Source organism: Lepidochelys olivacea (assembly GCF_965140295.1).
Source record: "Lepidochelys olivacea isolate rLepOli2 genome assembly, chromosome: 7".
Taxonomy (NCBI): Eukaryota; Metazoa; Chordata; order Testudines; family Cheloniidae; genus Lepidochelys; species Lepidochelys olivacea.
This window is the reverse complement of record NC_140417.1, coordinates 68,295,567-68,313,315: the sequence shown is the minus strand read 5'-3', so window position 1 is coordinate 68,313,315 and position 17,749 is coordinate 68,295,567. Positions and strand designations below refer to the sequence as shown.

At 39.3% G+C, this 17,749-nt stretch overlaps 1 protein-coding gene across 3 annotated transcripts in view; it reads right to left on the bottom strand.

The window, feature by feature from the left end:
* Nucleotides 1–630: 630 nt before the first annotated feature.
* CSGALNACT2 (chondroitin sulfate N-acetylgalactosaminyltransferase 2) overlaps nt 631–17,749 on the bottom strand; it is a 52,516-nt gene continuing 35,397 nt past the window's right edge. For all 3 annotated transcript variants that reach the window (XM_084633775.1, XM_084633776.1, XM_084633777.1), the window contains 6 exons: nt 10,410–10,626; nt 9,602–9,703; nt 7,861–8,039; nt 5,676–5,770; nt 3,720–3,801; nt 631–2,096 (listed from right to left, as the gene is read on the bottom strand). In XM_084633775.1, coding sequence (XP_084489901.1) covers nt 1,804–2,096; nt 3,720–3,801; nt 5,676–5,770; nt 7,861–8,039; nt 9,602–9,703; nt 10,410–10,626 — 968 coding nt within the window. In that variant the 3' untranslated portion in view covers nt 631–1,803. The remainder of the gene's footprint in view (nt 2,097–3,719; nt 3,802–5,675; nt 5,771–7,860; nt 8,040–9,601; nt 9,704–10,409; nt 10,627–17,749) is intronic.

Here is a 17,749-nt window from a genome sequence, read left to right as displayed (position 1 = left end):
TGCACATAGAAGGCTCCCTACTAGATTGCCAAGGACGCAAAGGCAGCAATGCCAGGTTGAGCCCTTCAGAAGCTGATTCCTCGGTAAGGGAAGTAGAAAAGAGCTCAGATCTGATGAACAATGAGTAATATACCAGAACACAGCACCTTTCTGCTTTGCTTCTTTCTCTGTCACCCTTAGCCACATCCAGCTCAAACTCCATTCACTTCCATGCCCTCTTCCTTCATGTCCCCACACCTCCAGCCCCTATAGCTCTGCTGCTCAATTGACATGGCCTTTCTCCTGGTCACAAAGTATCATGAAGAGGTGAGAAGGAGGAGCTTTAATGGTTGCTCCCTAGTGGCAAATTCTCAGCTGATGTAAATTGTAACAGCTAGATTAAGGTCAGTAGTGATATGACAATTTACACCAGCTGAGGATCTGCCCTATAACTTTCACCTGTTATATTGGTGGGATGTGCACTTGCCCAACATTAACTGTAAATTGAACTTTTTGCTGTAGAGATTATTGCTTAAGTCTGGAACATCAGCATGGGCAATAGTCTTATTGGGATCGATGATGTTGAACATTTTTTCCCCTTTCATAACAAAGTTTCAATAAACCAGCTTGGAAAAGTTCTAAAATGCAGAAATATTCAATTTATTCATTCATCACAGAGGGAATACCAATTGTAAGACATCTTGCATTACATTCTCCCCTCTTCAAAACACAATACAGTACACTGTTCTCCACAATAAGTTACATAAAAGAAAATTTTATGTACATGTAAAAAAGGATCAGTGAACAGCATTATATTACAAAGCATATTTTGCATCCAGAAGTCACATATTTTAATCTTTACTTGCCCTTAAGTGTTTGAAACAAACAGATTTTTAAAAACAGATCCAAAGTTTGTTGATTTAGTGAATGGTTTTAAACTAATTCCTAAATTTGGAGACTGCAGATGCAAATCCCCCACACTTCCCACTAAATTAGTGAACCTCAACATTCATCTGAAAACAAAGGATATTAAAAACGATGCATCTAATCATACCATACGACGCAACAGAAGACAAGTAACCCGCTTTTATTTCAACTGCTTGTCTTTGTACATCCTGAAATATGAAAGAGGAATTTTTTTTGGCCCGTAGCTAGGATAAGCAAATGGTACATGTCCAGCTTACTTTTGCATTGATATCAAACAATACGAACTGTTCTAGAATTCCCCTTTAAGAGATTTTCATACATCCCTTTTTCCTATAAATTCTTCTCTAATGTGAATTATATGGATGGCTGTTAATACAATGAATTCAATTAAATTGCCATGAAATCAGCAACCTAATTAACATACTAATTAAGCTCTTGTGTACATATTTCCAATGAATTTCATGGTTATGTGTGTTTAGTTTTTATTCTGGAATGTGTAAGTATGGTATCTTTATAAAGTTACAGTGCAATGAGCAAGACAGTGTAACAACACTTGGCAGACAAGACAAAATATTGTCCACTTAATGCAATCCTTACCTTACAATAATGTAAATATGAAAAAAATTATAAGGAGGTAAAAAAGTGTTAGGTCATACATTCTGCTGCTATATTTTTCCATAAAGTTAATACTGAAGAAACTTTCATTGAAATAATTACTTTCAAAAGTTCTTATCTCGGGTGCCTGAACTGGTGAGATATGTAACAGAATACCAGACAAAGAAGTTAAACTCTTCTTCACTGAAAGAGAGGCACTGAATGTGTAAGCTGAATTAAGGCTGTAGAATGATGCTGGTTCATTGTGGGTTTAAAGTCTTCGGTCTTGCATTAAGAATCCTTTTAATCTATTGCTTCACTGTTAGTCCTATAGGCCTGTTTACGGAGATGGGTCTCAATCTCCTCCCTGAAGACCAGCATTCCAAGGTGCGAGTGAGATGCTTCATTCATGGCTTTAGACTGGATACACATGCGATATTGCTCTGGAGTCAGCTCATCAGCACAATGCTTCTCATGCCAGAGGTGAAACAGGCCTGGAACTGGGGTCCGGATCACAATAAGGTCTCCGTGCAAGTACTTTCTGTAAAGGTGAACATCCTCTCCACCCCAGCCTTTCACTTCCAAGTCAAACCCCCCTATAGTAGCACAAATAGACACATCAGAAAGCATTAGTTCTGCAGAATGAAAAATGAGCTCTAACATAAAAAACCCCCCACCGTTCTACCACATGTTGTAGATATTTACCACCTGAAATGTCACTTAGTGACACTTTTACAGCCAATACCAACAGCACCTGCCATATTTGTGGAGTAACTGAAAAGACGCAATGCAGTTTGGCACTGGAAACTGGCTTTCACCACAGGATGCAGATTCCTGGCATCACACATGTTACAGCAAGGCTTCAAAATGGCATAATGTGATCCATTCACATTGTGCACAACATCGGTCATAGTTAAGGCTACGATTTTGTCATGGAGGTCACAAAAGTCATGAAATCCATGACTTCCAAAGACCTCTGTGACTTTGGCCCCGGTGGCCGAGAGCTGAAGGGTACCATGGTGGGGAACTGTGAGGTACCCCCGCCACCTGAGGCAGCAGAGCCCCCAAACTCCAAGCTGCTGCGGGCGACAGAGGACCCCTGCAGCTCCCTGGCCGCCACTGAGGGGGTGAGGGGGAGATCCCTGCAGCTCTGAGCCCCCATCAGTGGTGGGGGCTCCCAGAGCTCCCAGCCACTTCCCATTTTATCATGGATATTCTTATTAATAAGTCAGGGACAGGTCTAAGGTGAACTTTTTCTTTATTGCCTGTGACCCGACCATGACTTTTACTAAAAATATCCATGACAAAATCTTAGGCTTACTAATAGATAGTATTTGTGACAACTACTGCAGTTGTACTCATGAATATGAATAATGAGTAAGTGTTTTCTAAATTTTAGAAACTGCAAATAAGGTGATCAAGCATCATGTGATCGTCCAACTCTACGGACCACAAGCAAGTGCCCCATGAACCACAGTTTGAGAAACTCTTGATTAAAAGAAGTCCATACAGCCACGTTTCTAGCCAAAAGCATAGTAGAAGTTATGCTGACATGCAGAGGAAAAAAACCTAGGATTATGTAGATCATTTAATATACCACAAAGCAACAGGATTGTTACTAGAAATCAGTTTGGTTTAATTATCAATTATGAAGCATCTGAGGGCAAGTGCAAGATTTTCTAGGTATTAATCGATTGATTAATAAATCAATTATGGCTAACACTAAGAAGGCGGCTGTTTTGAAACTGAAGTAATCAAGCCTTGCTCATATCTAACGTGAACCACAAGAGGGTGCCAAAGTATATTTCAAACTTGAAATAGTCACAATACTCATGGCAACATTTAGTACTTAATAAGTGCACTTATTAAAAGGAAAGGATAGCATTTTTTAAGAACACAGATGAACATACTACGAAGTTCAAATGCTTGGTGAATTCACTGTCAAACTACTATATTTGCAAGAAGTAAGATATTTTACTTAAAGATCTTTAGTGCTCTTAATTTAATGCTATTGATACTTAAATTGTTAAACTCTAACAACAGTCTAAAACAATAAGCCAAATCTAAAAGGCAGAAAGTTTGACTGGGAGCTCACGAAATGCAATAAGATAAATTAACAGTTTACCTTCTTAAAAATCACAGAAGAAAACAGTAATAGATGAGGTTTTGAACTCCCCTCACCAAAATTTACGAAACACACTTATGTAAATCCATCTTACCGACAGTCAGGAAATCTGTCCGATATTGACAAGTCATTCCAAAGCCAAAATCCCGCCAGAAGCCAGAATCCTTTTTGTGTACCTACAATTTTAAAACAAACATTTTAGATTTCCCCCCCCCGTAGTACAAGACAGCTTGAAGCAAATGTGTCGGTCTTTGATTTCAGGAGAATCTGTATTTATCTGGTTATTTGCTTGACACAGTACACAACATTTGATATTTGTGTTTCACAGTATATATACACATGCTGTTTGTTCCAATTACAGGTCATCCACATCTAACATAAGGGCCTCATAAGAAATGACAGACCTATTAATTTAGATTACCCAGAAACCAATCACTCTCTTTCCTGCCTTTTTCTTCAAACACATTCCTTTTGCAATCTCCAATCTAGCCTCCCTGCTGCTCTCCTCCTGCTTCCCACCTGTCTGTTGATGCCAACAATGGGTCTAACTTTCATATTCACCTATTCTACAGCTAACTCCCTCTGCTCCCCATCTCTCTAATTTCAATACTTCTGCCACATTGGCTTCCTCCTTCCTTGGTCATAAGCGGTTTATCCAGAAATGCTGCAGTCTGACACATAGGCAGACTTCTTGCAGTTTAAAGTTCACTCTTCTGTCAACTAGGACCTCATCCTCTTTAAAAACCAGACACACACGGCCTCATTACTCCTTTCTAAAGGACTCTGTCCACCTATCCTTCTGGGCTCTTTTTACAAAGTCTTGTTGCTGCTGCTTCTTTCATCTCTCAGAAACCTACCCCCTTTACGCAGAGCCCCTTGTCTACACTCTGGCCATCTCTTATTTTGATTTATGTTGCTCTCTGATGTCTAGGCTTACTGCCTCTCACTGTTCCTTCCCTTCCCCAGTCTGCCTAGAGTACTGTTGACAAGTGGTTTTCCACCCAGGCCATGGCACCCCCATTTCCAAATCTCTCCACTGGCTTCCTACCTCTTAGCACATCAGTTCAGGCTCTTTGTACTTTCTTCCGGGGCCCTACATAAACCTGCTACCACCTACATTTTAGTTTTCCTTACCATCAGTCACCTCTCACTTCTGTTCTCTCACTTAAAACATCCCCATCGAACAGACTCTCCTTTCCTTGTCTTCCTCAGTAACTCTAACACCTGCTTTTCAAATGGTTGTCCAATGTTTGTTTTATTTAGATTGCAAGCTCTTCAGGGAGTCAGTATTTCCTGTTTTTAAAGCACTATATAAATTAATGGCACTACATAAGTGTTTCTAATGGGATTCTGGCTGTTGTTGAATGGTGGGGGTAAGACAGCCCTGCACAGAGCGCAGCAAGAAGCCCAGTGCTTATGTTAGTGCATTAGGTATGGGGAATAGACAGTACAGCTAGAGATGCAGTACATCTCCCTCCTCTCCTCTGCCGAACTGAGAGGGTAGACAGGGCCATACACCTGATCACCACTCAGTCGCTAGCATTCTTGGGCCAGTGTTGAATGAAGCCCATGCTGCACCTTCCAAAGAGGAGGGGTAGGAGCTACTCCTCAGTGTCCTCCTTTCACCTGCCCAAGAGACACCTGCAAAAGATATTCTGCATGCTTCATTACTCATGGAGATTACCTCCAGTAACTGCCACTTGGTGTAGTACAGTTCTCCCATCAAACTCTAGCAATGGCTTAAAAAAACCACAATACAGCCCTTGAATTACAACTGTTAACTGTGCTTGGTTAGTTTCATAGTCCAGTAAACTCTGGGTAGAAGCTAGATGTAGCCAGAAATACTGGCATTTTGGCACTTTCTATTACAATGTTTGTCTCCTAAGCTCTTACTCTCTTATGTCTAATCAATATAGGAAAAGTTCTGTTTCATATCATTGTCAATGTCTCTGGCAAGTATCTAGGATATTTTAGATATGCTGCTACACTGAACTGCCTCATTGAGATGTAGCACAAGGCTCTAAATGTCTTAAAAATGAAGACCACTTACCAATTGCTGCTCCACAGGGGGTGGTACATCTTGGTTGGCATAGACAATAGCAGGATTATAAAGGCTGAATACCACGGGATAGAAAACTTTCTTGCCTATAAAGTCAGAAGAGTTGTGTTAGTCACAGTGGACCATCTTTGTGAGTGAAACGTGCAGCTGTGATGTATTCATGGATAATTCATTATTAATCTAATGAAAAAAGCATAGGTACATGGCCTGCCTCCCATAATTTCCATTTAGAGAGTCCATTAACATCTAGCAAGAGTGACATAGAAAAGAAACAGTATACAGCCTCCAACATGATGCTGTGCTAAGGTGGGCTTACCTTCCAGAGGACCCCTAAAGTAACAGTAACATATGAATACTAAGAGGGAATTAAAACCATCAAAATCCAACAGCCATCCACCAGAAAGTTTAGGCAGATGGAGTTTTAGAATCACACCTCTTTCCTGTCAGTTTGGGTGGTTTTAATTTCTGCTATGGCCCTTGCAGTGACAGTTATGTTTATTTTCCATATGTTGGGATACCAATTTGCAGCTGCTGAGTACTCCTCTGGCTTTAGACTGGACAGACCTTTACCTCACCTGCCTATATTCCACACTATGCCTGCCACAGAATTTTGGCTGGTACTTAGGAGAGCCCTTGCATTACACTGGGAATCCACATGCACTGTCTGCTTCTCCAAAGCCAGTGACCTAGGTTGGGAGAAGGCCTCAAGTATTCCTTCCCTTGTGCTGCTGTTGGGGCACCTTTTCAGAGAGGCAGCCTCAGCTTTGCTTTCCATGTAGACTCAATTTAAGAGGGCCTTAAGACCAGGATCCAAAGCCATATTGAAGGCACTTGTGATCCTCACTGTTCCTCTGTCTCACCAAGGCTCTTTCTTGAGTAGTATCCTTCCCTTCTCCCAGGAATAGAGCAAAGAGGCAACATGACTATATCCAGACTCAAGCACCCTCTGCAGCAAAGTGCGAAGAGAAGGTATCTCCAATTCCCACTCCAAGCAAATTTGACATGCCACTTCCATTAAGAGTAGAGATCAGCTCCAAGGCTGACTTCATTCTGTGATATTGCAGCAGTGCTAGTTCACAAAAAAATTCCCTGTGCTGTAACATCTCTCAAGCTATTTAAATACTTATATGGCCTTCCATCATCCTGGTATGCAAGTGCTGAGACAGAGGAATAAGAGGCAGTGAGCTCAAGCCAAATTGGTTTGCAATTGTCTGTTGCCTGTCCTAAGGAAAAGCATCTTTCCATTGCATATTGGCATGCAAAGAGGGGAAAAATAAAATATTCTGGATGCAACAAATTTGTAATGAGTAAAATTTTTAAAATTACTATTGTGCCACTGTGCTAGCTAGCTTGCATAATAGCTCACAGAAGCCTTCAACTTCGTTACAAGAGTTTATAAAACAGATAGATAAGCTTCATATGCTTGTGGCAGCAGAGTCTGGAGAAGAAGAATGGGAGAAAGGAAATCCTAAATTCGAATTCCAACTTTGTCAGCAACATGCTTTGGGGCCTTAAGGCAAGTCACTTTACTGCCATGTTTTGGCAGTAAAATGGTGATGATACTTATCCTGCAGGAATGTTGTGAGGACTAAACACTGCAGATAAATGTTTTACAATGCTTTGTAAGATGTGGAGCTCTTTATAAAGGCTCAGGATTATAGCAGGCACTGGTTGATCACATTCCCTTTTAGAACTGCTCTTGACTTTCAGACTAACTCTTGAGGGTAAGTATTTCCCATAGTTGGTCTCTGCTCTGAGGTGACACTATTTTTTAAATCAATGAAGAAATGATCCAATTGTTAAAGGTACTGAAATATTTTTTTTAACTTGGCGTTTTGTAGATTCCCAGCTTTTAAAAGCATGCATTTATTGTATAAGAATTTTAGTTTGTACTTTAAGTTTGTCTGACATTTATAATGATATGAAGAGAAGTCACATTTTAAGGCATAAGCACAGTTAAGTTAAGGTTCCACTCTCTGAGCTTCCTATGTGAGTGCTAGATTTTTGAGTCTTAATACTGCATCAACACTAGTTATTTTGGGCACAGAATTATTTTCCCTTCCAAAAGCCACACTACTGAAATTACTCCACCATTCAAATTAGTCTTATCAAGTTATTGTAAGGCTGACTTCAGGAGGTAACATTTCCCCGCTTCAGTAGCTTAACAGGAGCTTACCTGGTTCAGCATTCAAGCGGCAACTGTTAAGGAACTCAGCTGTGAAATAAATATCAACATCACAGAAGAACATTAACACTTCGCCTTTTTCCCAGGCTCTGGCACCCATGTCTAGTCCTCGCCCACGATTAAATTCCTCATTCAAAGAGACCAGTGTGTAATTGTGAAAATTAGTTTCTCTATAAAGAAAAAAGTGAAAACAATTTAATAAAGGAGTGTGGAAAGAAGGATGGCATTTACAGTGCTATCAATTGCCACTGTAGTATAAATTAGTTATTTAACACATCTAATAATATCAATCTTACTGTTTTTCTCATGCATTTTTTTTTGGGGGGGACAGCTGCAGCATTAAGCATTCTCTACATTTAATAATCCAAACTACAAGTTTGGGGGAGGGGTAGGGGGCGGAGATCTGATTTTTGCCACCACAATCCATGCAGTAACATTTCAAATACAGTAGTTATCCAGACAGATTAAAAGGGCGCTTTGAGCCTCTGATACCATTTTAACTCCAGGAGTAGCTGTGGATTGAAAGGCAATTCTAAATTGTAAGAGGATTCTGGAAGTGGGACTCTCAGTCTCAAGAGCAGAGCACACTGGGAAATCAAACTATGGCACTATGTGATAGCTGTAAGAGAAACAATAAGCTGCAAGTTGTCCATATGTTAATGCCACCACTGCCCAGTCAACTCACTATCTCCCCACCAGCCTCACACACACATTGAAGAGAAAGCAATATTGGAAAAGAGCTATGTAGAAGCACACGAGAAGCATATCCGGGGGGAAATGAGCAAATGCCCCAAAATACCATCTGGAATCTCTCAGAAAGTAAATTTTGGAAACATGTGAGAACAATACTTCCTAACCAAGCTGGGGACCCACTGAGTCAACAAAACCTAGTCTGAAACAGATCACTCATCTGAGAAGAAGTTGGAGGGGCCTCAATGAGGAAAAAAGTGATAGTTTCCCAACAGAGAAACCAGTCTTCTTCACACTGACAGCCAACTGATGGTTCTGCTTCTGATGGAGCAGTGGAGAAAAACACTCATCAACCTCCGTGCATCAAGCAACTCTCTCATGGTGCCGTTTCAAGCCATCTGCACTATAACCTCTGGCCAACAGGTTTCATCATTTGTTTACAAAGTGATCCATGGAAAGTTAAGTGCAAGTAGGGGACAATCTGGAGTCATCATATTGAAGGCTGAGAATAGTAGATTAACTGCTCAGGCTAACACATTGAGCGGCCCTCTGGCAGCAGGGTACTGTGCTCTTTTCGTCACGGGTGACCAGCCATTTCTATTCACTATCATTAAAAGAAATCAGTTACCATTATTTGGGATACATAATAAGTAGCATAGTGTATCCATAATTTCACTTTTTTACACATTTAGTTTTCCAGTCAGCATCAGTTCATTTGACCCAGTATTTACTACAAAACTCACCACTGTATTTTATACTACCCAGTGCCAACCGTTAGTAAATCACTCAATCTCTCGACTATGCATTCTTTCAGACTCAGAATATTCAAATGATCACTCCATAAAAATAGACAGAGACTTTAACAACCACAAACAATGTTAAGAAAAATCAAAATGATGAACATACTGTAAAAAGATAAAAGGAATTTTGTTTGGCTGTGACTGACCCACCAAATTCTTCCTCATTATTTGTGAGGCTTTGTTAACTGACCAATAAACATCACTTGTATTTCAGAGCCTTCTATTCGGATTAGCTCACTTACCGAGCTACTGACTCCAGGATGCTCCTCACTTCAGATAGCCCATCTTGGCCAAAGTATACCACTGTGAGGTGAATCCGCTTGTCCTGATGAATACACACATCCCTATAATAAAGATGAGTAATATCCATTATTGTATTCTAGCAAGGGCTCTCTCACTTCAGTGTTTTGAAGTTAGTAGCTTAAGCAAATTATTTTCCTACAAGCTTTTTGATTTTGACAATGACAACCCTGCATAAAGCAACTTCGCATCACATGCAGCTAATATATATGGTATATTTTATAAAATCACCTCTTGCCAACTAAAAACCAATTCAGTGAAGTTAATCACTACTGTAATTCACTACAGATAGTGCAATAGTTTACGTCAATCTTGCTGTAAAAAAGTTTTAAAAAGCCTTCACAGTGCATCTAGCAGCTTTTAAAAAGAGATAGAAACACATTAGTTCTCCTGTGCCCCATCTTCCTGATTCAAATAGGTCTTCCATACCTGCATCTCATTCCTGATAAGGTAGCTCTAAAGCCAATACACCCACCACAATCATCATGCAATTAAACATCAGATCTCCAGTGGTCCTGCCCTTCTTAATCTAGGTTGGAGTCCTAGCTAGAGTATTTGGTTTGTGTTTTCGTGTAAAGATAAGGAAGAGTATTGTTTGAAGAAACATTTCTCCATGCAGCTATTAGTATTCCATAACATTTCTATGTAAATTATAGAACTGCGGTAGAGCTAAAGTCCATGAAAATAGGTTTTCACTTTGATAAACGAAGGAAAAACAAAACAATTTAATTTAGACACTGATACACTTACCTAAAGTTTTGCATGAATTGTGCAAATGCCTCAGTTCTTCCAGAAAGAGGGACAATAATGTTAATAACCGATCTAGAAATGTCAACTGTTTCACTCTTCACTTTCATGAGGGGTCCAAATGGTCGGAATAGTGTGACATGTCTGTATTCCATAAGATCTGTCTTCTTATAAAACAATTCATACTGTGTTCCCTTATCTCTCTCTGTGCGATAATAACCTGAAGTCAGAGAAGGAATTTATCTAGTCAAAAACACGATTTACTGAGACATTTAGCTATTAATTTTAGATGCACCACTTGATTTCTATCCAATTATAAAATAGTATAGACAAAACTACTTGGAAAGTGGTTTTTTTGTTCATTGAAAAGAGAAACCTTTTGGGTTTCCATCGAAAAGCAAAAAAACCCAACCAACCAAACAAAAACATCCAAGCAAACCTAAAAAAATTATATCAAAAACAGACCTTTCCTAAAGAAACTTCTGTTTTGACAAAAAGCCATTTTCTTTGGGGGGGGGGGGCACAGGGTGTTTTAAAAAGAAATTTTTGACCAGCTGTACTAAAAAAAGTAGTTGTACATTTATCATTAAAGAATAGAGATTCAGAAAATAGTGAGTAAGGACACTGCAACACATGACACTCTTTGGAGAACTAGAAGGTACATACCAGACCCAGGAGAAGCATGTAAACCCTATGCACTTCCTCTGTGTCCTTGGCCAGTCGGTTCTAGGAAGTCACTGGGGTCACAGACCATGACCACTCTTTGTGAGGCCTCTGTTGGGCTGACTAATTCTTGGCCTCAGATAGTAGTGCATCATATAGCACATGTAGCTATCGGTGTTCAACAGCTGTTAACTGAAGGAAGCTTCTGGAAGTTTACAGGGTAGTAATTTCTGTTGCTACAGCAACAAAAACAGAACCAATCACCATGGGTTTTACAGACTCAAACCCTCTGTATTACCATCATAAATAAATAGGTTCTGCGAGAATTAGAGTTGATTCTCAAAATGAAGATGATTGGCACCAGATATCAAAAACATAATGTCAACTTTTACTACTTTCCGGACTGAGTCCTACATTGAGGAAAGAGTCAAAGTAACTTTTGCTGCTTTGTTTGTGACAGTAGTTTTGACTCTATATAATCCATTTTAAAAGGAGATTAACATTTTAAATAATTTTACTGACTTCATAGAATTTGCTCTTTTGAAACAGACATTATAGCTTGACAAACATGATAGTTTTGATTTAATTAGCCAATTTCCAAATATCTGTAATGGAAAATTGTGTTGCTACTTTAACGACCGAGGTTCGGTGTATAAAAGGTTCTACAAAAGAGAACCAAGAAGTTTTATTTTTGGAGGAGTTATGGCACATTTTTAATCTCCAGAGTATAAATCCTTCGGTGCATATAAACATTGGAACTCTTTGCACGAAATAAGACCAACTATTAGGAATTTTGTTACTGCTGATTAATCAGATTACATTATTTGCTCATAAGACTAAGCACTGGTTAGCATAATATGAAAGACACATAGTAAACCCATTCCTAAAATCAGTTCCAGTGGTCATGCCTCCCAGAGTAGCTTATTCCCTCTTCATTCCCATTATACAAGTTTCGAGAGGGATAGCTGCATGAAAGAGCGCTGGCAATAACCTGGAGTTATTTACAAAAGCCATCCTGCTGGACTATGTACACATATGTGGCTGTTATCTAGCATGGCTGTTCTTGCTGCCTTTCCATACTACCTTCCCCATGGGAAGGATTAATATATATTCCTATGGGGTGTGTAAGAGTTAGATACGTGGTGGCAGAGCACAAACCCTCTAACAAATACTAGATGGTCTTTAATAATTATTAAAACTGTATCTGGGGTTGCCACTAGCCATTGTGTTCTCTTTCCGATAAGTGGGGTGTAAACTTTGCTCTACACAGCTTATCTACCAAGGGAAAGAATGAAAATGAGCCCCTGAGTAGTCAGCCTTTAGTAACTTACATTTAAGGGCTGTCAAGAAACAATGCCTGAGCACGTAGCTTCAATAATTCTAGCACACACTGCCTGGGGAGCACCAGAACTAGTTCTAATAGAGTTGATCAAACACCAAAGTCTCTCAAAAACAGGAGGATTAGGACTTTCTAGGATTGTAAATCGGCTTTGTTCCTGTAACCAAGAACAACTGTCTAATTTAACTTGCAGTGAAGTCTAAGATCAGATGAGACTAAAATTCTCTAATTCTTTGTTCCAACTGCAAAATAAAAAAATTTTGTTAAGAAGGCTGTACAGTGGTCAAAAGTTACTAAACAGGAGGTGCAAGTCTCTCAAACTCAGGACAGTTAAGTTCAAAGCAGACTGCAAAAAGTTACAAAAGGATCTCACTGAACTGGATGACTGGGCAACAAAATGGCAGATTAAATTCAATGTAGATAAATGCGAAGTAATGCACATGGGAAAACATAATCCTGACTATACATACAAAATGATGGGATCTAAATTAACTGTTCCTACTCAAGAAAGGTCTTGGAGTCATTGTGGATAGTTCTCTGAAAACATCAGCTCAATGTGCAGGGGCAGACAAAAAAGCTAACAGAAGGTTAGGAACCATTAAGAAAGGGATCGATAAGACAGAAAAATATCAGAATGCCATTATATAAATACATGGTATGACTACACCTTGAATACTGTGTGGCGTTCTGGTGGCCACATCTCAAAAGAGATATACTAGAATTGGAAAAGTTACAGAGAAAGGCAACAAAAATGATTAAATATATGGAACAGCTTCCGTATGAGGAGAGATTAAAAAACTTCAGTTTAGAAAGCAGAAAACTAAAAGGATATGATGGAGGTCTATAAAATCATGAATGGTGTGGAGAAAGTGAACAGGGAAGTGTTATTTACTCCTTCACGTAACACAAGAACCAGGGTTCTTCAGAATAGTGAAGGTCAGGAGGAGAGAACGAGAAAGAAATAAAATGTTTTCACCATGTAGGTGGTGATACTCAACACATCCTTCAGGACCAAGGAAGGACAAAGGTAAAGCTCGTTACCCAAACATATGGTGGTGACAAAATAGTTGCTGTACAACTTAATTTTTAAGTCATTTCTTTCAAACGAACAAGTCAGTATTTGCTTTTGAGATACCTGGCATTGTTCCGAAAGCAAGATGTTTTACTAGTTTTGCGCCATTAACAAATCTCTACACTCTCTCAAATGTACTGCAGGTAGAACTTTGTTTCTGAGACGAACAACAGAAGGAAACAGCCTCAGTTTCAAGACTATACAAAAGCTACAATGCTTCACTAAATTCCACACCAGACCACTTTGTTTTTATTTATATAAATATAAAGAAAAAGGCAAAGAAGAATTAAGGGTGAAGCAATCTACAAAATCAAATTCTTATGTGGGGAGAAAGAAGACCCCTCCCCCCAAAAAAAATATTCCAAACAACCTCATGGTGCAGTTTCAGTTGTAAAAAGTCTGAAAATCCTAGAACATGCAGTTAATTTGTTATGTAGGTCTGCAAAGATGGCATATATTAGTCTAATAAGATTAACAATACAGAGCTTCTATAAATAGTTTCAGAGTAACAGCCGTGTTAGTCTGTATTCGCAAAAAGAAAAGGAGAGCTCACGAAAGCTCATGCTCAAATAAATTGGTTAGTCTCTAAGGTGCCACAAGTACTCCTTTTCTTTTTGTAAATAGTTTGTGATCACAATAGCATAATCAAGTCCAATACTATGATTGTATATTAGACCTCACATATCAATATATCACTTGCAAAAAACACTGCATAACACTTCTACAGAGAAGGAAGCACTATGTTTAAGTGTAACAGGACCATTTTGAAAAATTAGCTGTGAACTCCTTTACATTCATGAATTCATGCCCCTACTTCCTGACCTCCCCACCATACTCATCATTTTGTATTTACTGCTGCTGAAGTAGTTTACTGGTTAAGGAAAAAGTTGGTGAACCAGAATAAGCACACATATTTGCATTATTATTTGTTAATATTTCACACCTCTAACGTTAGATATTATACTGCATGCCACCTAAAAACTAGAATTTCCAGCTTTTAAAATGGTACACAGCATGTGCTTCTGGCTCTAGTGACCAAGACAGATTTTGGATTTGAAAGTCCTTCGTTGAAAGCTATCAAAATCAATCAATCAAGGCATTTTCTACCACAGGAAAGCTGGGATTCCTGATGTTACAGGTTTTAAACACAGTCAAGAGGACAAAGATATCAAGACCTATACTACCGCAACTTTTTTTTTTTTGGTATTAAAAATTCTTTAAAATTTTTGGAGCCTTGAAAGCACTCACGTAAGGCATTAACTGTCAACCCTTCCCCAGTTATAAACCCAAAGATTCCTCTTCCTCCCGCAGCTTAAACAAGCATTTCACCTTCTCCTATACTGAATCTTTTTGCTCTTTATTGTTCATGAAAGCAAGACAAGACATAGCCCATAAGGCTTGGTTTGAGTATCTACTCTCCCCACTCCAAACTTCTACACATATTCGCTCTCATTGACGAACAGCACAGAGTGATCTTAGGGCACAAATCTATCTATCCCAAGAAGCACTGATCATTATAATTCCTCCTGACTTCTACTGGCATCCCCGACTAAAAGTATGTGAACATTTGCTGAAGAGAAAATATTTGCAAGAGATGTGCAGCTTTACAAAGGTAGCAGGTAATGCTTCTTAGCAGTAAAAACGGGTTGGACTGTGTAAACAGTTTCACTCAGCGACCATACAAAGACTAAGAAAAAAAAGACACTGAGTCATACTAAATGAAGATAAATTCTATATTCCTGTGCTCACCATGGGTTAAAGCCTTAACTATAAAATCTGTAATCTTACTAATTTCACAAGATTAAATGTGATCAAGTGTGTGGCCAAGAAGTCAGGGAACAGAAAATTTTAAGTAGCTAACATCTGCTTAACTTCTCACTACATATAGTTTTAGCGTCTGAGAATGACTCATATAATAAAACCTGCTATCCTACCTTCAAACTAGTATTTACTGACTATGATCCAGAACAAACAACAGCAAAGCAAACACTGGCAGAATTTTATTTCTGCATTCTTAGCCCCTGAAGTTTTATTCACTTTAAGTACTATACAGAGGAGTTCTGATTCTTGTTATGTAAATTGAGTTTTTGAAAATAAAGTTGCTAAAACTATTACCTATTGCTTCATTAGCCACCTTTTTTAGTTTTTTAGTTCCATTAGCAAAGATTAAAGTGTACTGCACCCACAAAATATATTAGTCATTTGTGTTAATTTGACCCTTGTGGATTAATTCCCAGTAGCAACTGTACTAAGAGTCTGCTAAAGTCAGAGCTGCTGAACTAGGGCTGTAGACAGACAGACAGACAGACAGACACACACACACACACACAGTGTGGCCTGCATGCTGCTGTTTGGCCATTCGTAAGCAACCCAAGTTGGAAGCTGCAATAGCAAAGCATTGTGAGGCACCCAAAGTTGCAGGGCAGGGGTGACAGCCCCTCACTGATCTGGATTGCACCCAGGAACGTCGTCAGTGTTTTGCACACCCCTGTAACTCTCTTGTGCTGTTTAAGTAGTAAGTGCATTTGTGTGTGCACTGAAGTAGTAACAGTGTGAACCTTGCTTTACCTGCCACATGTCCCCAAAGAGATAAGTCACAGTGCCCACAAAGGACAAGAACTACTCTGTGGGAGCATACAATAAGCACCTGGCTTGGGAAGTCTCAGCACTGGTCTTGGGGGCTATGGTAGTTGGACTGCAGAATCTCCAATCCCCAGGAAGTGTTTCAGACAAGGAGTCTACACCCAGGAGTGTGCCCTAAAGACCCAGAGAAAGTCTGGACTCTGAAGAGATCCTGCAGGCTTTGATGCACATGGCATCCAAAGACTGGGTCCAATACTGAGATAGGTATAGACCTACACACCATCACAGCACGTTTCTTCTTAGTTAAAAGCAGTAGATGGAAACAAAACATTAAAATGGTAGTGTTAACCTGGGAAGAAGGGTGAATAGACACTTCACTTTTCACCAGAGTGGCTGCCTTGGAAGCCCTTTGTGCTTGGGTGAAAGATTTTTGTTTGTGGTCCACCCCCCACCCCAAAGTAAAACTGCCATTTCTTTTATCCCCTCCAATTCTGCTCTTAAGACAAAGTCAACAATGCTCTGCTTCTGCTCCCCTGCATCCCCTGTCTCATCCACCCTGTAGCCCAGATGGTAGGCGGTTTCGGCAGCTCTTATCCAAGTGAGACATACACACTATATTCTTCTTGAGAATGCTGTCCACAACAATAGTTTACTTTAAGGAACTGCTGGGCTTGGCAGAGTGATCAGATATTTCAGACAATTAGGTAAGGGGGATGATAAAAGAAATTGAGTTTAAAATAATGAAGCCACTATACAACTTTCAAATGAAAGTGTTTATTTTTTCAATCAGGTTATATTCTCTTAAAATTAATAGTGACCTGTCAAAGTAATATGTATGTCTTTAGGAGATACAAAAGAAGGACATATTAAACACAGTCCTATAGGCCACCTCCAGACTGCAGCAGGGTTTTCTGGTAACAAGCTCATCACCAGCAAAGCAGGCTGATTATTTCTCTACCCAAAGTTACTTGTGGCACTCACCATGTTATTTTAGAGTTTCAACATATATATGTGATCTGCAATTTCCTTTTACTATTTTCTTGATCCAGCCCCATCAATAGCAAAGATGCCACAAACTGGTGAAGAGCACAAGTGCACATTCACTGACATGATGTGATAACAGATTTGATATCAGATATACAACTCTAAAAACCATTTGCCTTGCTTTAGAAAATAGACTTGAAGCTAACTGCTTGATAGCACAGGCTGCTTGAATCAGACATGGCAAGAGGAAGAACATGAAATGCTAGAACACACCAGCAAAAGGACACCAAAGAACTGAACGATTAGTGAAATGCAGAAAATAGGAGTTGGAAAAGAAGAGTAATACCAAGGCAGTCTACCATATCTGGCAAATATCATGGCTTCTCTGTGAACCTTTTATGGCCATATGGTCAGCCCCACTGGGAATCCACACTACATACAAACTTCATTAACTATTATACACTGTATTATTAGAAAGTATACTATTTGAAAATGCTAGATATTCTCTCTCACACACACACACACTCCCACACACCCTCCCCTCCTGCCCCAGTGAGGAAAAGGACATATCTACATGGTGACACTCGGGAAAATTAATGCTGAATTAACTAACGAGTTGAATTTAAAATGCATTTTTAAAGTGCATTACAGCTGTGTAGATGAGCTCATTCAGAAGTAAAGTTGCCTTAGCTTAATTCCCTT